The 19,097-nt window shown below is 53.9% G+C and overlaps 2 protein-coding genes across 2 annotated transcripts in view; one reads left to right on the top strand and one right to left on the bottom strand.

Annotated features, from left to right (window-relative positions):
- Positions 1 to 4,812, top strand: part of LOC100498074 (piezo-type mechanosensitive ion channel component 2) — a 43,245-nt gene extending 38,433 nt beyond the window's left edge. Inside the window, exons 50-53 of the mRNA XM_031894502.1 lie at positions 234 to 350; positions 533 to 612; positions 1,743 to 1,971; positions 4,434 to 4,812. Of these exons, the coding sequence (XP_031750362.1) occupies positions 234 to 350; positions 533 to 612; positions 1,743 to 1,971; positions 4,434 to 4,689 (682 nt within the window). The 3' untranslated portion in view covers positions 4,690 to 4,812. The remainder of the gene's footprint in view (positions 1 to 233; positions 351 to 532; positions 613 to 1,742; positions 1,972 to 4,433) is intronic.
- Positions 4,753 to 17,607, bottom strand: npepl1 (aminopeptidase like 1). Its single transcript, NM_001032324.1, has 12 exons — positions 17,455 to 17,607; positions 12,320 to 12,505; positions 11,953 to 12,123; positions 11,785 to 11,874; positions 11,612 to 11,693; positions 10,663 to 10,805; positions 10,508 to 10,585; positions 10,215 to 10,315; positions 9,308 to 9,431; positions 7,375 to 7,551; positions 5,850 to 5,960; positions 4,753 to 5,257 (listed from the first exon to the last, which is right to left on the bottom strand). Exons 1-12 carry the CDS (start codon positions 17,602 to 17,604, stop codon positions 5,102 to 5,104), a joined length of 1,569 nt encoding a protein of 522 aa, NP_001027495.1. The 5' UTR covers positions 17,605 to 17,607; the 3' UTR covers positions 4,753 to 5,101.
- Between the last annotated feature and the right edge of the window lie 1,490 nt (positions 17,608 to 19,097).

The following is a 19,097-nucleotide window of genomic DNA, read 5'->3' as shown; positions in this document are numbered from 1 at the left end:
AGGCCAGTCCACATAGAGGCTACCAAATAACCAATCACAGAACCTCTTGTAGGCCGACAGTCCACATAGGGGCTACCAAATAGCCAATCACAGAGCCTCCTGTAGGCCGACAGTTCACATAGAGGCTACCAAATAGCCCATCACAGAGCCTCCTGTAGGCCAGTACACATAGAGGCTACCAAATAGCCAATCACAGAGCCTCTTGTGACTTGTGTCCCTGCTTCACTTGGCAGAAACGCATCCATTGTGAAGAGCGCCGAGACCTCTGGGAAGCACACGGTTTGCTACGAAGATGCAGAGACCAGGGATCAGATTGTGCAGATGCTGCGGGGGGAGCGCAGCGAGCCGGTGTATGTATCATTCCGCCGCTGTACGTTACTGGGCCCGTTGGACCCACAGCTGAGCCAATGGAACCCATCGAACCAATGAGGGAAAACATTCACAGAAATAAAATGATGATGGTGTAATTGCCCTTTAAAGGGGGCGTGGCTAATGTCCAGATTTACAGACTGTCCGTCTCTCTGGCCCACAGGATGCTGCGGAACATCTTGCCCAAACATTTCCGAGCCAACGCTGGTTCCGAAGCCAAAATCGCACACCGGCTGATAACAGGTGAGAGCGTTACCGAGGGGCGCCAGGCGGATTATTCCTGCCAAACTCTCCCTTTTGTCCTTTAGCCAAGGAGAGCAGCATACTAGCGCCATCTATGGGTCAGCACAAAGCACTGCGTATTAAATGAACTCAATATGGCAGCTTCCCTCCCCAACTGGCTGCCCTTTAGGGCTCTGGCACACGGGGAGATTAGTCGCCCGCGACAAAACTCCCTGTTCGCGGGCGACTAATCTCCCCGAGTTGCCCTTCACCTGCCATCCCGCCGGCGAACATGTAAGTCGGCGGTGGGATGGCACACGCAGCGGCGCGATTTCGCGCAAATCGCCGAAAAAGCCTCGCGAGGCAACTTCGCCGATTTGCGCGAAATCGCGCCGCCGCCGCGTGTGCCATCCCACCGGCGACTTACATTTTCGGCGGTGGGATGGCAGGTGAAGGGCAACTCGGGGAGATTAGTCGCCTGTGAACAGGGAGTTTTGTCGCGGGCGACTAATCTCCCCGTGTGCCAGAGCCCTTAGGGTGAAGCCACACGGAGCTAATTAGTAGCAGCTACAGAAACAGACAATGCTGATCATTTACTGATAATTGTCCCTACGTGTGTTTAGCAGAATTAACTCTCAGTATTGTCTATGGCAGGGGGTTTTCTGGTGTTTAGTAGTCGTGACAAGTAGCTGCTACTAAGTAGCTCCGTGTGTCTTCTGCCTTAGGGTGAAGACACACAGAGCTACTTAGTAGCAGTTACTTGTCGCGGCTACTAAAACAGACAATGCTGATCCATTTACTGATAATTGTCTCTACGTGTGTTTAGCTGAGGGAATATTCAGTATTGTCTATGGCAGGGGATTTTCTGGCATTTAGTAGTCGTGAAAAAGTAGCTGCTACTAGTAACATAGTGTCTCTTCACCCTAAAGACACACAGAGCTACTAGTAGCAGCTACTTTTCGCGGCTACTAAAACAGACAGTGCTGATCATTTACTGATAATTGTCCCTACGTGTGTTTAGCAGAGGCAATTCTCAGTATTGTCTATGTTTCTGGCGTTTAGTAGCCGTGACAAGTAGCTGCTACTAAGTAGCTCAGTGTGTCTTTGTCCTAAAGGGTAAAGCTTTATTTTCTCTGGGTCTCATTCTTCAGCCCATTCGGAGAAGCCCGAGGATGTACAGAAATACGCCTTCTTCCGCAACCTGACGCTGAAGTTAGAGACGGCTTCGCTTAACTCCTCGTCCAATCAAATGACGGAATGGTGGCTGATCCAGGAATGGGCCCCGGCCTGCGCTCCGGCCGGCTGCAGCCGCACTATAGAACTAATCACGTACAATGATAAGGCGAGTCCCCAAAGCCTGGGCTTCCTGGCGGGATACGGGTACGTGCCCCTCTCTGCTTCTCATTATATAAAGTCAGGGGTCAGTCTCCCCCAGCGAGTCAGGTCTGTCAGGCTGCTGCCTTGTGTTACAGTGTTTCAGGGGTCAGTCTCCCCCAGCGAGTCAGGTCTGTCAGGCTGCTGCCTTGTGTTACACTGTTTCAGGGGTCAGTCTCCCCCAGCGAGTCAGGTCTGTCAGGCTGCTGCCTTGTGTTACACTGTTTCAGGGGTCAGTCTCCCCCAGCGAGTCAGGTCTGTCAGGCTGCTGCCTTGTGTTACAGTGTTTCAGGGGTCAGTCTCCCCCAGCGAGTCAGGTCTGTCAGGCTGCTGCCTTGTGTTACACTGTTTCAGGAGTCAGTCTCCCCCAGCGAGTCAGGTCTGTCAGGCTGCTGCCTTGTGTTACAGTGTTTCAGGGGTCAGTCTCCCCCAGCGAGCCAGGTCTGTCAGGCTGCTGCCTTGTGTTACACTGTTTCAGGGGTCAGTCTCCCCCAGCGAGTCAGGTCTGTCAGGCTGCTGCCTTGTGTTACACTGTTTCAGGGGTCAGTCTCCCCCAGCGAGTCAGGTCTGTCAGGCTGCTGCCTTGTGTTACAGTGTTTCAGGGGTCAGTCTCCCCCAGCGAGTCAGGTCTGTCAGGCTGCTGCCTTGTGTTACAGTGTTTCAGGGGTCAGTCTCCCCCAGCGAGTCAGGTCTGTCAGGCTGCTGCCTTGTGTTACAGTGTTTCAGGGGTCAGTCTCCCCCAGCGAGTCAGGTCTGTCAGGCTGCTGCCTTGTGTTACACTGTTTCAGGGGTCAGTCTCCCCCAGCGAGTCAGGTCTGTCAGGCTGCTGCCTTGTGTTACACTGTTTCAGGGGTCAGTCTCCCCCAGCGAGTCAGGTCTGTCAGGCTGCTGCCTTGTGTTACACTGTTTCAGGGTCAGTCTCCCCCAGCGAGTCAGGTCTGTCAGGCTGCTGCCTTGTGTTACACTGTTTCAGGGGTCAGTCTCCCCCAGCGAGTCAGGTCTGTCAGGCTGCTGCCTTGTGTTACACTGTTTCAGGGGTCAGTCTCCCCCAGCGAGTCAGGTCTGTCAGGCTGCTGCCTTGTGTTACAGTGTTTCAGGGGTCAGTCTCCCCCAGCGAGTCAGGTCTGTCAGGCTGCTGCCTTGTGTTACAGTGTTTCAGGGGTCAGTCTCCCCCAGCGAGTCAGGTCTGTCAGGCTGCTGCCTTGTGTTACAGTGTTTCAGGGGTCAGTCTCCCCCAGCGAGTCAGGTCTGTCAGGCTGCTGCCTTGTGTTACACTGTTTCAGGGGTCAGTCTCCCCCAGCGAGTCAGGTCTGTCAGGCTGCTGCCTTGTGTTACACTGTTTCAGGGGTCAGTCTCCCCCAGCGAGTCAGGTCTGTCAGGCTGCTGCCTTGTGTTACAGTGTTTCAGGGGTCAGTCTCCCCCAGCGAGTCAGGTCTGTCAGGCTGCTGCCCTGTGTTACACTGTTTCAGGGGTCAGTCTCCCCCAGCGAGTCAGGTCTGTCAGGCTGCTGCCTTGTGTTACAGTGTTTCAGGGGTCAGTCTCCCCCAGCGAGTCAGGTCTGTCAGGCTGCTGCCTTGTGTTACAGTGTTTCAGGGGTCAGTCTCCCCCAGCGAGTCAGGTCTGTCGGGCTGCTGCCTTGTGTTACACTGTTTCAGGGGTCAGTCTCCCCCAGCGAGTCAGGTCTGTCAGGCTGCTGCCTTGTGTTACAGTGTTTCAGGGGTCAGTCTCCCCCAGTGAGTCAGGTCTGTCAGGCTGCTGCCTTGTGTTACACTGTTTCAGGGGTCAGTCTCCCCCAGCGAGTCAGGTCTGTCAGGCTGCTGCCTTGTGTTACACTGTTTCAGGGGTCAGTCTCCCCCAGCGAGTCAGGTCTGTCAGGCTGCTGCCTTGTGTTACACTGTTTCAGGGGTCAGTCTCCCCCAGCGAGTCAGGTCTGTCAGGCTGCTGCCTTGTGTTACAGTGTTTCAGGGGTCAGTCTCCCCCAGCGAGTCAGGTCTGTCAGGCTGCTGCCTTGTGTTACACTGTTTCAGGGGTCAGCCTCCCCCAGCGACATTTTTAGCTGCTGAGTCGGGCCCTTTAGACGCATATGGGACCCCCGACCAATATCTGGCCTCGATCAGGCAGGTTTGATTTTTCCTTCGGATCAGGGACCACATGGGATCGGTGATGCAGTCCTCGGCCCGAATGCACCTACGCCCGCCGGTTTCATTTGATTGTTTAGAAAATTTAGTTGTGAGGGGCCCTGTGATTTCTGATGGCGGCCCTGGTTGCACCTCCTAGATCAGGGGTGGCCAATACGTTGATCGCGGTCCAACATTCGATCCCTGTGGATTTCTGGTGGACCACGATCAAGCCGGGGATTCCACGTCGGCCCGATTTCCTAGTCCGGCCACCCCTGTTCTAGATTTAGGAACCAAGATCCGGCCAAGTTCTGTCTATTAACCCATTGCTTGCTGTATCCAACCTCGCAGCATCGTCGGCCTCTACATGTCCGTCGTCCTGGTCATCGGCAAATTCATCCGGGAATTCTTCAACGGGATCTCGCGTTCCATCATGTTCGAGGAGCTGCCCAACGTGGATCGGATCCTGAAACTCTGCACCGACATCTTCCTGGTGAGGGAGACCGGCGACCTGGACCTGGAGGAGCAGCTCTTCGCTAAACTCATCTTCCTCTACAGGTCTCCCGAAACCATGATCAAGTGGACCAGGGAGAAACACGAGGATTAATGCCCCGGGGGGGGGTATTAGAGACTGGGGCGAATGGAACAAATACGCTCGGCAGGCGTTGCATTCGAACAAATGATTTGTATTCTGCTGAAAAGCATTAATAAAAAGGTTACAAAGAGAAAACTGTGGAGATGGGGGGGGCGGGGGGGGGGTGGATCACTTTCTTTACATCTCTGGGGCAACACCACAGCGGAGGGGGTTCAATTGGAGTGATAATTAGTGGTTGGCGATGAACTGGAGGAGCATTTTTACACCAAAAAGCAGTATATGTCAGTAGAAATTATATCACCCCCATGTGTCAATGCAAAGGAGAATAAACAATGACAGTGCGCGTATTACATAACAGCCGGGGGGGTACAGTATCAGAACTGCCCTGTAAGGGGTCCGGCAATAACCTCGGGGGGGAGCAGGTTTACACCAGCCGACGTCTTTTGGAATCTCTCTCGTCGCTGTTGTCTGTGATATTGTCTTCTCCCAGCGGGGAGACCATGTTCAGTAGGGGGTCCTCAGAGGCGCGGCCGAACAAGGAGAGGAGCAGGGCCACCCCGAAACCCGTGGCTCTTTCACCCTGTGGGAACAAGAATGGGGGGGGGGTTACATCATGGCACCAATGGGTAGGGATGCACTAGGTTTCACCTACTCCCATGTAACTGGAGGAGTCCCAAGCCGGACTTGGATTTCTTACTATTGAGTGCTATTCTGATACCTACTGGGAGCTGCTATCTTGCTCCCTTCCCATTGTTCTGCTGATCGGCTGCTGGGGGTGAGGGGGGGGGGTATCACTCCAACTTGCAGCGCAGCAGTAAAGTGTGCCTGAGTCTGAGCTTTCAGCCAGCGCTACACATTAAAACTGCTTTCAGCTAACCTATTGTTTCTCCTACTCCCATGTAACTGGAGGAGTCCCAAGCTGGACTTGGATTTCTTACTATTGAGTGCTATTCTGATACCTACTGGGAGCTGCTATCTTGCTCCCTTCCCATTGTTCTGCTGATCGGCTGCTGGGGGTGAGGGGGGGGGGGGGTATCACTCCAACTTGCAGCGCAGCAGTAAAGTGTGAGTGAAGTTTATCAGAGCACAGGTCACATGGCTGTGGCACGCTGGGAAATGAAGAATATGGCTAGCCCCATGGATGTTCCCTTGGGCCACGAGGCAATACTCACAGCATGGACAGGAGACGCGATGTCCACGTGCACCCACACCCCAGGCCAGTCGAACCCGATGTGGGAGGCAATAAAGAGGCCGGCGCAGGAGCTCTGTGCATTCTCCCGGTCCTGAGGGATAAAGAACAGATTTACTTGGGCATCACAAGCGCAGGGGGCGGGGCATAATCCCGCAGAACTGGAGATAAAGGGAATTATGGCCTAAACTTTATAAACAAAATTAATTCAGAAATTGTAACAAGACAGGGGGGTAATAGACGGACTGGGCAAAACAAAACATTTCAATATAGTTAGTTAGGGAAAATGTAATTTATAAAGTGGGCAGTCTAACATAATAGCCAGAACACTACTTCCTGCTTCAGCTCTGTTACATGTCAGTAACCAATCAGTGACTTGAGGGGGGCATAACTGTCAGTTAGTTTGAGTTTGAATCTGACCTGCTGCTCAAGAACCAACTGAACAGTTATGCTCCATATGTCCCCCCCTCAAGTCACTGATTGGTTACTGACTCGTAACAGAGCTGAAGCAGGAAGTAGTGTTCTGGCTATTATGTTAGACATCTGCCCACTCCAGCCTTTATAGATGACATTTTTCCCTAACTAACTATATGGAAATGTTTTATTTTGCCCAGTCCGTCTGTTGTACCCAGTTTCATTTCTACACTGAACTTTCCCTTTAACCTGCACTACCCGGCGGCATTTCCCTGGGACCAATCAAACAGTCTCATGGTGTGGGTACCAGTAGTCGGACCTGCGCCGGCACATAGGGGGGACCAATCAAACAGTCTCATGGTGTGGGTACCAGTAGTCGGACCTGCGCCGGCACATAGGGGGGACCAATCAAACAGTCTCATGGTGTGGGTACCAGTAGTCGGACCTGCGCCGGCACATAGGGGGGACCAATCAAACAGTCTCATGGTGTGGGTACCAGTAGTCGGACCTGCGCCGGCACATAGGGGGGACCAAACAGTCTCATGGTGTGGGTACCAGTAGTCGGACCTGCGCCGGCACATAGGGGGGACCAATCAAACAGTCTCATGGTGTGGGTACCAGTAGTCGGACCTGCGCCGGCACATAGGGGGGACCAATCAAACAGTCTCATGGTGTGGGTACCAGTAGTCGGACCTGCGCCGGCACATAGGGGGGACCAATCAAACAGTCTCATGGTGTGGGTACCAGTAGTCGGACCTGCGCCGGCACATAGGGGGGACCAATCAAACAGTCTCATGGTGTGGGTACCAGTAGTCGGACCTACGCCGGCACATAGGGGGGACCAAACAGTCTCATGGTGTGGGTACCAGTAGTCGGACCTGCGCCGGCACATAGGGGGGACCAAACAGTCTCATGGTGTGGGTACCAGTAGTCGGACCTGCGCCGGCACATAGGGGGGACCAAACAGTCTCATGGTGTGGGTACCAGTAGTCGGACCTGCGCCGGCACATAGGGGGGACCAAACAGTCTCATGGTGTGGGTACCAGTAGTCAGAGATGCGCCGGCACATAGGGGGGCAAATCCTTAATACTCACGGCCACAGAGTTCTTCATATCAGCCACGGCTGAGGAAAACTCGTTGAAGTGCAGCTCGGGGCAATAAACCAGGGGGTGGACGAGGTCCCCGCATTTCCTCCCGGCTTTGACGCACGCGGCTTCCCACTCCTCGCTGTTGGTCAGGACGGCGGCGTGGTATTTACCGGTTGCAATGCCCTGGGGGGGGGGAGGGCAATTGGTAACAAAGCAAAAGTCCTGCTACTCCCCCCCCCCCAAATACTGCTCGTGCCCCAATAGTTACCCCTTTATGGACCCAGTGTAACCTGCCCTACCTGAGGCAATAGCAATAAGCTTTAAATGTATTTTATCTGGATAAACTAGAAGCCAACGAAAGGTTAAAGCCCAAGGTTCTTTTTCCAAGCTCAGCTACTATGTTACATATTCCCATTGGGTGTATGAGAGACACAGAGCCAAACACGAGGCGCTTTACTGAAGGTGCAGCGACGGATTAGATTTCATGGTGTAACAGAGATACGGGGTGTCAGGGTCGGGTGGGGTGGGGGGGGGGGACTGACCTTCCCATAGAGCTGAAACCTGTCAGTAAAGCCATTTAAGGACATTTGGGACACACAAAAGGAACAGAGAGGGGGACACTGAGGGCTGGATACAGAGAAGCAGATGTAGGGGGGGGGGAATACATTAGCAGGGGGGTTGGAAGCAGCTGTACTGCAGGTAAATGCTTCCCCCCTTCCCTTTATATCAGGGGTGGGCAAACTTTTTGGCTCAGGGGCCACATTGATTTACAGACGGGCCGGGCAAGCGTTACGCCCACGGCTGCCATCAGAAATCACAGGGCCTCTCAGCCCCCACCCAGCATCCTCCCCAACATCCTGCAGCTCCACTCCCCAGCATCCTCCAGCTCCCCCCCAGCATCCTCCCCAACATCCTCCAGCTCCACTCCCCAGCATCCTCCAGCTCCCCCCAGCATCCTCCCCAACATCCTCCAGCTCCCCACCCCCAGCATCCTCCAGCTCCCCACCCCCAGCATCCTCCAGCTCCCCACCCCCAGCATCCTCCAGCTCCCCCCAGCATCCTCCAGCTCCCCACCCCAGCATCCTCCTCAACATCCTCCAGCTCCACTCCCCAGCATCCTCCAGCTCCCCAACCCCTAGCATCCTCCAGCTCCCCACCCCCAGCATCCTCCAGCTCCCCCCAGCATCCTCCAGCTCCCCACCCCAGCATCCTCCTCAACATCCTCCAGCTCCACTCCCCAGCATCCTCCAGCTCCCCAACCCCTAGCATCCTCCAGCTCCCCACCCCCAGCATCCTCCAGCTCCCCACCCCCTAGCATCCTCCAGCTCCCCACCCCCAGCATCCTCCAGCTCCCCACCCCCAGCATCCTCCTCAACATCCTCCAGGTTCACTCCCCAGAATCTTCCTCAACATCCTCCAGCTACCCCCCCGGCATCTTCCAGCTCCCGCCCCAGCATCCTTCTTCTCCACCCGCAGCACCCTGCAGCTCCATTCCCCAGCTCCCCCCCCAGCATCCTTCTGCTCAACCCCCAGCACCCTGCAGCTCCATTCCCCAGCTCCCCCACAACATCCTTCCCAGCACCCTCCAGCTCCCGCCCCAGCATCCTTCTTCTCCACCCCCAGCACCCTGCAGCTCCATTCCCCAGCCCCCCCCCAGCATCCTTCTGCTCCACCCCCAGCATCCTGCAGCTCCATTCCCCAGCATCCTTCCCAGCACCCTCCATCTCCCCCCCCCAGTGACCTGCAGCTCCCTATGGCTCCCCGCTGCATCCTTTTATATGGTTGTGCCCCGTGTGTGCTGACATCACATGCACGCACTGGATGCAACCAATCAGGGCCCATAATTCTTTTAAGGGGGCCGGAGTCGGCGGGCAGGATGTGGCCCGCGGGCCGTAGTTTGCCCACCCCTGCTTTATATATCCCTATACCCCGTACATACCTGGGCCCCCGTTAGAGTTGCCATGTCCAAAATGATATCAGCCCCCAGATCTTTGCAGGCGTAGGAGACCCCGTCGGCCAGTACCAACCTGCCTTCTGCGTCCGTGTTGTTTATCTCGACCGTTCTGTCAGACACAGGAAGGAAACAGGAGGGGTTTAGACCTGAACTCATTGGTCCTCAGCAGCCAATAACGTCCCTCCATTTAAAGGGGCGGTTCACCTTTACGTTTGATCTGATATAATGCCCTATTCCTAGCAACTTTTTTTTTTTTTATATAGTTTTTGAATTATTTTCCTTTCTCGTCTACATCTTTGCAGCTTTCAAATGGGGGTCACTGACCCCGGCAGCCAAACCCTATTGCTCTGTGAGGCTCCAGTTTTATTGTTACTTTTTATTCCTTATCTTTCTATTCAGCCCCTCCCCTATTCATATACCAGCCTCTCATTCAAACCACTCCGTGGTTGCTAAGGTAATTTGAGCCCTAGCAACAGGATAACTGACCCCGGCAGCCAAAACCTATTGCTCTGTGAGGCTCCAGTTTTATTATTATTGTTACTGTTTATTCCTTATCTTTCTATTCAGCCCCTCCCCTATTCACGTTCCTATCTCTCGTGTAAACCACTGCCTGGTTACTAGGGTAAAAATGACCCAAGCAACCAGATAGCAGCTAAAATACCAAATGGAGAGCTAAGTGTTATTTTAGGGTGAACTATCCCTTTAACAAACTTATTACTTAATCATGAAAGCACCCATTCTGTGGCTCTTAATACCCTCCAGCATTACCCAGAAGCCCCCGGGAGTCAGAGGCTGCTGGGAGTAGGTGCTCGGTATACAGATATTCTATACTTGCAGGTTACAGGGAAGCAATGTTTCCGGAGCCCTATGACTATAAAGAGAGGCTCCTTACTTCCCAGAATACAGCACGTGGATATCATCCGGCCTCGTGGCTTTGGGACCCACGGAATTCTCCGCCAAACAGAAGACGGCATGAAGATTGTCCTTGAAACCCTATAAGTCAGAGCAGAAAAAAAACCTTAAACAAAATGGCTGCCAGTTGACTGAGTTGCCCTTTCCCCAGGGGGCAGAACCTGCCAACCACAGTAGGACAGCTAAGCTGGCACGGACACAGGGCATCGCTATGGGCAAACAGGCTCACTGGATCCCTATTATGTTATATATTAAGTTATATTATATATTTACCTGCTTCACAGCTGCTTTAAAGGCTCCCAGAACTGCCGCTGCTCCCCCACAGTCTCTCTTCATTCCCGGCATGGTGGTCTGCCCCAAACAGAAACACACGGGGTGAGTCTGGCTCACAGATATGGGAGATTCAGGATATAAAGGCAGAGGTTTACCTTCCCCTTAATGCTGAGTCCGCCGGTGTCATACACAATGCCTTTTCCCACCCAGGCAATGGTTTGAGTGGCTCCCTCGGGGGCGTGGCTTAGGATCACCAGGGCAGGGGGGTGTTCTGCTGCTTTTCCCACGCCGTAGATGCCTAAAAAGTAAATATATGAACCCTGTTACCTACCTGTCTATGTAAGGAGCCGGCACTACACATTAGAACTGCTTTCAGCTAACCTATTGTTTCTCCTACTCCCATGTAACTGGAGGAGTCCCAAGCCGGACTTGGATTTCTTACTATTGAGTGCTATTCTGATACCTACTGGGAGCTGCTATCTTGCTCCCTTCCCATTGTTCTGCTGATCGGCTGCTGGGGGTGAGGGGGGGGGGATATCACTCCAACTTGCAGCGCAGCAGTAAAGTGTGCCTGAGTCTGAGCTTTCAGCCAGCGCTACACATTAGAACTGCTTTCAGCTAACCTATTTCTCCTACTCCCATGTAACTGGAGGAGTCCCAAGCCGGACTTGGATTTCTTACTATTGAGTGCTATTCTGATACCTACTGGGAGCTGCTATCTTGCTCCCTTCCCATTGTTCTGCTGATCGGCTGCTGGGGGGGAGGGGGGGATATCACTCCAACTTGCAGCGCTGCAGTAAAGTGTGCCTGAGTCTGAGCTTTCAGCCAGCGCTACACATTAGAACTGCTTTCAGCTAACCTATTGTTTCTCCTACTCCCATGTAACTGGAGGAGTCCCAAGCCGGACTTGGATTTCTTACTATTGAGTGCTATTCTGATACCTACTGGGAGCTGCTATCTTGCTCCCTTCCCATTGTTCTGCTGATCGGCTGCTGGGGGTGAGGGGGGGGGATATCACTCCAACTTGCAGCGCAGCAGTAAAGTGTAAATGAAGTTTATCAGAGCACAGGTCACATGACTGTGGCACCCTGGGAAATGAAGTACCTCCGAATCCTCTCTGATTCAGCTCCTCGTCCCTTATAATGAGCGGAGTGATCCCCAGGTCCCGCGCCACAGCCTTAATCTCCTGGGAAGAGACGGGACAGTTACTTACGGTTGAGCCAATCACATTACAGCAGGAAATGGCAGATCCATTACGCAGGAGGGGGGGTACTGACCTCCACAAAGTGATCGGTGTTCATTTCACTACACGGAGTATCCACAATGCGAGCGGCCAGCCGCACCCCTTCCGTGGCACTCTCCAAGCACTGGCAGAGACAGAGTAAGAACGTTGGCACAGGCGGGCAGAACGGGACGGGGAGACGGGCAGGAGGGGGTTAATGTACCTTCAGAGTGGACTCTTCCATAGGGCCGTTGTTCTGCCCGGTAACAAGGAACTCCACCACCACGCTCTTCTTGTCTGCCCGGCGGGAGGCGCTGGAGCGGCGGCTGAAAAGCGGGAAGGCCCGGGCGATGGCGCAGGCGCTGGCGAATACCTCCGAGCGCTCGCAAACCATCTAGAACCCACAAGTTACATTACTGGACCAGAAACAACCAGAACAACAGAGGGAAACGATCTGCCATTTTGTTACTGAGGCAGCCATGTTGTTAGACTGGAAAGGTTAAGCCCCACCCCCTAGTACAAATAGGAATAACAGATATGGAAGAGTCCATTATACAAACCAGTCAAGAACACTCGGTCTGGGGACTTACCAAGATACAGCGGTTTGCCCCCCCGGGGAGGCTGTTACGGATCAGCCGGGTAATAAAATGCGCTGCTGAGGGGCTGTTGTGCCGGCTGACTCGGGAGGGCAACGCGGCCACGGTAGCAAAGTTCAGGTACAGGGGGCAGTTGTCTGTAGGGTTGGGGCTCAGCGAGCTCAGGGCACTCTGCCATATCTAGTAAGGAATGGAAATCAGGAGTCAGAACCAGCAGTGCAGGGAAGGGAAAGGGACAGACACAGTGACAGTTACACATAACTATAAACCCAGTGAGAATGAGGAATGAATGGGTATTGGGGAGTTGTATCAGGAGTCAGAACCAGCAGTGCAGGGAAGGGAAAGGGACAGACACAGTGACAGTTACACATAACTATAAACCCAGTGAGAATGAGGAATGAATGGATATTGGGGAGTTGTATCAGGAGTCAGAACCAGCAGTGCAGGGAAGGGAAAGGGACAGACACAGTGACAGTTACACATAACTATAAACCCAGTGAGAATGAGGAATGAATGGGTATTGGGGAGTTGTATCAGGAGTCAGAACCAGCAGTGCAGGGAAGGGAAAGGGACAGGCACAGTGACAGTTACACATAACTATAAACCCAGTGAGAATGAGGAATGAATGGGTATTGGGGAGTTGTATCAGGAGTCAGAACCAGCAGTGCAGGGAAGGGAAAGGGACAGACACAGTGACAGTTACACATAACTATAAACCCAGTGAGAATGAGGAATGAATGGATATTGGGGAGTTGTATCAGGAGTCAGAACCAGCAGTGCAGGGAAGGGAAAGGGACAGACACAGTGACAGTTACACATAACTATAAACCCAGTGAGAATGAGGAATGAATGGGTATTGGGGAGTTGTATCAGGAGTCAGAACCAGCAGTGCAGGGAAGGGAAAGGGACAGACACAGTGACAGTTACACATAACTATAAACCCAGTGAGAATGAGGAATGAATGGATATTGGGGAGTTGTATCAGGAGTCAGAACCAGCAGTGCAGGGAAGGGAAAGGGACAGACACAGTGACAGTTACACATAACTATAAACCCAGTGAGAATGAGGAATGAATGGATATTGGGGAGTTGTATCAGGAGTCAGAACCAGCAGTGCAGGGAAGGGAAAGGGACAGACACAGTGACAGTTACACATAACTATAAACCCAGTGAGAATGAGGGATGAATGGATATTGGGGAGTTGTATCAGGAGTCAGAACCAGCAGTGCAGGGAAGGGAAAGGGACAGACACAGTGACAGTTACACATAACTATAAACCCAGTGAGAATGAGGGATGAATGGGTATTGGGGAGTTGTATCAGGAGTCAGAACCAGCAGTGCAGGGAAGGGAAAGGGACAGACACAGTGACAGTTACACATAACTATAAACCCAGTGAGAATGAGGGATGAATGGGTATTGGGGAGTTGTATCAGGAGTCAGAACCAGCAGTGCAGGGAAGGGAAAGGGACAGACACAGTGACAGTTACACATAACTATAAACCCAGTGAGAATGAGGGATGAATGGGTATTGGGGAGTTGTATCAGGAGTCAGAACCAGCAGTGCAGGGAAGGGAAAGGGACAGACACAGTGACAGTTACACATAACTATAAACCCAGTGAGAATGAGGGATGAATGGATATTGGGGAGTTGTATCAGGAGTCAGAACCAGCAGTGCAGGGAAGGGAAAGGGACAGACACAGTGACAGTTACACATAACTATAAACCCAGTGAGAATGAGGGATGAATGGATATTGGGGAGTTGTATCAGGAGTCAGAACCAGCAGTGCAGAGAAGGGAAAGGGACAGACACAGTGACAGTTACACATAACTATAAACCCAGTGAGAATGAGGGATGAATGGGTATTGGGGAGTTGTATCAGGAGTCAGAACCAGCAGTGCAGGGAAGGGACAGACACAGTGACAGTTACACATAACTATAAACCCAGTGAGAATGAGGGATGAATGGATATTGGGGAGTTGTATCAGGAGTCAGAACCAGCAGTGCAGGGAAGGGAAAGGGACAGACACAGTGACAGTTACACATAACTATAAACCCAGTGAGAATGAGGGATGAATGGATATTGGGGAGTTGTATCAGGAGTCAGAACCAACAGTGCAGGGAAGGGAAAGGGACAGACACAGTGACAGTTACACATAACTATAAACCCAGTGAGAATGAGGAATGAATGGGTATTGGGGAGTTGTATCAGGAGTCAGAACCAGCAGTGCAGAGAGTGACAGTTATGCAACACCCCAATAAAAAGTAACCATAAAGTTGTATCAGTACAATAGGGACAGAGTCCATTGAGGAAAAGCTGATAAAATAGAGAAATGCTGACGCGGCGCCCGGCACTGTGGGGGTGAAATGACTAACAAACTGCTGTTACGGCCCCTCAGCCGGGGGCTCATCTACTGTCATTCTCCTCTCTCTCTGGGGGTACAAGGGGGGGGGTCATTCTCCTCTCTCTCTGGGGGTACAGGGGGGGTCATTCTCCTCTCTCTCTCTGGGGGTACAAGGGGGGGTCATTCTCCTCTCTCTCTGGGGGTACAATGGGGGTCATTCTCTTCTCTCTCTGGGGGTACAAGGGGGGGTCATTCTCCTCTCTCTCTGGGGGTACAAGGGGGGTAATTCTCCTCTCTCTCTCTGGGGGTACAAGGGGTGGTCATTCTCCTCTCTCTCTGGGGGTACAAGGGGGGGGTCATTCTCCTCTCTCTCTGGGGGTACAGGGGGGGTCATTCTCCTCTCTCTCTCTGGGGGTACAAGGGGGGGTCATTCTCCTCTCTCTCTGGGGGTACAAGGGGGGGTCATTCTCCTCTCTCTCTGGGGGTACAAGGGGGGTCATTCTCCTCTCTGTCTCTGGGGGTACAAGGGGGGGTCATTCTCCTCTCTCTTTGGGGGTACAAGGGGGGGTCATTCTCCTCTCTCTCTGGGGTACAAGGGGGGGTCATTCTCCTCTCTCTCTGGGGGTACAAGGGGGGGGTCATTCTCCTCTCTCTCTCTGGGGGTACAAGGGGGGTCATTCTCCTCTCTGTCTCTGGGGGTACAAGGGGGGGTCATTCTCCTCTCTCTCTGGGGGTACAAGGGGGGGGTAATTCTCCTCTCTCTCTGGGGGTACAAGGGGGGGTCATTCTCCTCTCTCTCTGGGGGTACAAGGGGGGGTCATTCTCCTCTCTCTCTGGGGGTACAAGGGGGGGTCATTCTCCTCTCTCTCTGGGGGTACAAGGGGGGTCATTCTCCTCTCTCTCTGGGGGTACAAGGGGGGGGGGGTCATTCTCCTCTCTCTCTGGGGGTACAAGGGGGGTCATTCTCCCCTCTCTCTGGGGGTACAAGGGGGGTCATTCTCCTCTCTCTCTGGGGGTACAAGGGGGGGGGTCATTCTCCTCTCTCTCTGGGGGTACAAGGGGGGGTCATTCTCCTCTCTCTCTGGGGGTACAAGGGGGGGGGTCATTCTCCTCTCTCTCTGGGGGTACATGGGGGGGTCATTCTCCTCTCTCTCTGGGGGTACAAGGGGGGTCATTCTCCTCTCTCTCTCTGGGGGTACAAGGGGCGTCATTCTCCTCTCTCTCTGGGGGTACAAGGGGGGTCATTCTCCTCTCTCTCTGGGGGTACAAGGGGGGGGGTCATTCTCCTCTCTCTCTGGGGGTACAAGGGGGGTCATTCTCCTCTCTCTCTCTGGGGGTACAAGGGGCGTCATTCTCCTCTCTCTCTGGGGGTACAAGGGGGGGTCATTCTCCTCTCTCTCTCTGGGGGTACATGGGGGGGTCATTCTCCTCTCTCTCTCTGGGGGTACATGGGGGGTCATTCTCCTCTCTCTCTCTGGGGGTACATGGGGGGGTCATTCTCCTCTCTCTCTGGGGGTACAAGGGGGGGGGTCATTCTCCTCTCTCTCTGGGGGTACAAGGGGGGTCATTCTCCTCTCTCTCTGGGGGTACAAGGGGGGGGGTCATTCTCCTCTCTCTCTGGGGGTACAAGGGGGGTCATTCTCCTCTCTCTCTGGGGGTACAAGGGGGGGGGTCATTCTCCTCTCTCTCTGGGGGTACAAGGGGCGTCATTCTCCTCTCTCTCTGGGGGTACAAGGGGGGGTCATTCTCCTCTCTCTCTCTGGGGGTACAAGGGGCGTCATTCTCCTCTCTCTCTGGGGGTACAAGGGGGGGTCATTCTCCTCTCTCTCTCTGGGGGTACATGGGGGGGTCATTCTCCTCTCTCTCTGGGGGTACAAGGGGGGTCATTCTCCTCTCTCTCTCTGGGGGTACAAGGGGCGTCATTCTCCTCTCTCTCTGGGGGTACAAGGGGGGGTCATTCTCCTCTCTCTCTGGGGGTACAAGGGGGGCCATTCTCCTCTCTCTCTCTGGGGGTACAAGGGGGGGGTCATTCTCCTCTCTCTCTGGGGGTACAAGGGGGGGTCATTCTCCTCTCTCTCTGGGGGTACAAGGGGGGTCATTCTCTTCTCTGTCTCTGGGGGTACAAGGGGGGTCATTCTCCTCTCTCTCTGGGGGTACAAGGGGGGTCATTCTCCTCTCTCTCTGGGGGTACAAGGGGGGGGTAATTCTCCTCTCTCTCTGGGGGTACAAGGGGGGGTCATTCTCCTCTCTCTCTGGGGGTACAAGGGGGGTCATTCTCCTCTCTCTCTGGGGGTACAAGGGGGGGTAATTCTCCTCTCTCTCTGGGGGTACAAGGGGGGGTCATTCTCCTCTCTCTCTGGGGGTACAAGGGGGGGGTCATTCTCCTCTCTCTCTGGGGGTACAAGGGGGGGTCATTCTCCTCTCTCTCTCTGGGGGTACAAGGGGGGGGTAATTCTCCTCTCTCTCTGGGGGTACAAGGGGGGGGGTAATTCTCCTCTCTCTCTGGGGTACAAGGGGGGGTCATTCTCCTCTCTCTCTGGGGTACAAGGGGGGGTAATTCTCCTCTCTCTCTGGGGGTACAAGGGGGGGTAATTCTCCTCTCTCTCTGGGGGTACAAGGGGGGGGGGTAATTCTCCTCTCTCTCTGGGGGTACAATGGGGGTAATTTCTCTCTCCCTTTAGGGGAAGCCTATGTTGCTACGCACCCTCTCTCATAGTAACAGTGGAATGAGTGCAGGCACCGGGCATAGGGACATATAACAAGAACTAATTCCCTCTCCTCTCACCTCTTCGGTGACTTTCGGGAAGAGCTTCCCCTTCAGTTCCGCCCAGGGGGCCCGTTGCAGGTTGGGCAGCTGCCCGAGCACCAGTAGAGGCCTGGCCTGAGGATCAGCATCCCCGGCGCTGCTTCTGAACTCCAGCCGCACATTGGCCATGACAGCGCGGACTGTACTTCCGGCTAGAGCTCTGCCCTGCGTGCCAAGCCTCGCTTTCACTCGCCGTACAGCCTCTGTTTATGTAATGTACGCGGCCGCGCTAAATGAGGCGTGAACCGCATCCGTCCCCCAGCGCCGCCTCCCCCAGTTCCTCCAGTCAGTTATATATAAAGACTAATTCCAGCTCTGTCACTAGGTGGCGTCCGACTCTGAGAGAACATTTATATCATTTGGTGGAATATACCACTTACTGTACCCCCCTCTGGGCAGAACCAAAAGAGCAACAGAGTTTGAAAGGAGTGACAGACAGTTTCAGCAAATCCTTTGTGCCCCTGTGCCTGGGGGGGGGGGGGGCAGGTTAAATCAGGGCAACTCCTGAAAAATCAGCGTCTCTCTTATGACATTCTGTGGATTACACAATAGATTATGGAAACGCTGGACATTCATGGAACTATGGAGCACAGCGGGATGCACTGGCTGGAGCCGGGCGCTCCTTCTTCTTCTGCGGCGTTGACAGGCCCTTTTATACGGTTGCGCCTGTGGGCAAGTGTGACGTCAGTACACACGGGGCACAACCTTATAAAAGGGCCTGTCACCGCTGCACAAGGAGCGTCTATGAGGGGCACTGTCTATGGGGGCATTGTGTATGGGGGCACTGTCTATGGGGGCATTGTGTATGGGGGGCACTGTCTATGGGGGCATTGTGTATGGGGGGCACTGTCTATGGGGGCATTGTGTATGGGGGCACTGTCTATGGGGGCACTTACTAGGGGGGCATTGTGTATGGGGGTACTGTCTATGGGGGCATTGTGTATGGGGGTACTGTCTATGGGGGCATTGTGTATGGGGGGTACTGTCTATGGGGGCAATATGTATGGGGGTACTGTCTATGGGGGCATTGTGTATGGGGGGTACTGTCTATGGGGGCACTTACTAGGGGGGCATTGTGTATGGGGGGTACTGTCTATGGGGGCACTTACTAGGGGGGCATTGTGTATGAGGGGCACTCTCTATGGGGGCATTGTGTATGGGGGTACTGTCTATAGGGGCACTTACTAGGGGGGCATTGTGTATGAGGGGCACTCTCTATGGGGGCATTGTGTATGAGGGGCACTCTCTATGGGGGCATTATGTATGGGGGGTACTGTCTATGGGGGCACTTACTAGAGGGGCATTGTGTATGGGGGGGTACTGTCTATGGGGGCACTTACTAGGGGGGCATTGTGTATGAGGGGCACTCTCTATGGGGGCATTGTGTATGGGGGCACTTACTAGGGGGGCATTGTGTATGGGGGGTACTGTCTATGGGGGCACTTACTAGGGGGGCATTGTGTATGGGGGGTATGGTCTATGGGGGCACTTACTAGGGGGCATTGTGTATGGGGGGTACTGTCTATGGGGGCTATTGGTGTGGTAATTGGGGCGTGGCTACAAAAGTGGGCATGTTCAAAAAAAATTTGCCCACACCAAATCTTTTTGTCCCTCTTTTCATT

Source organism: Xenopus tropicalis, chromosome 10, assembly GCF_000004195.4.
Source record: "Xenopus tropicalis strain Nigerian chromosome 10, UCB_Xtro_10.0, whole genome shotgun sequence".
Lineage (NCBI taxonomy): Eukaryota > Metazoa > Chordata > Amphibia > Anura > Pipidae > Xenopus > Xenopus tropicalis.
The sequence above is the reverse complement of the archived record's forward strand: the minus strand, read 5'-3'. Positions and strand labels throughout refer to the sequence as shown.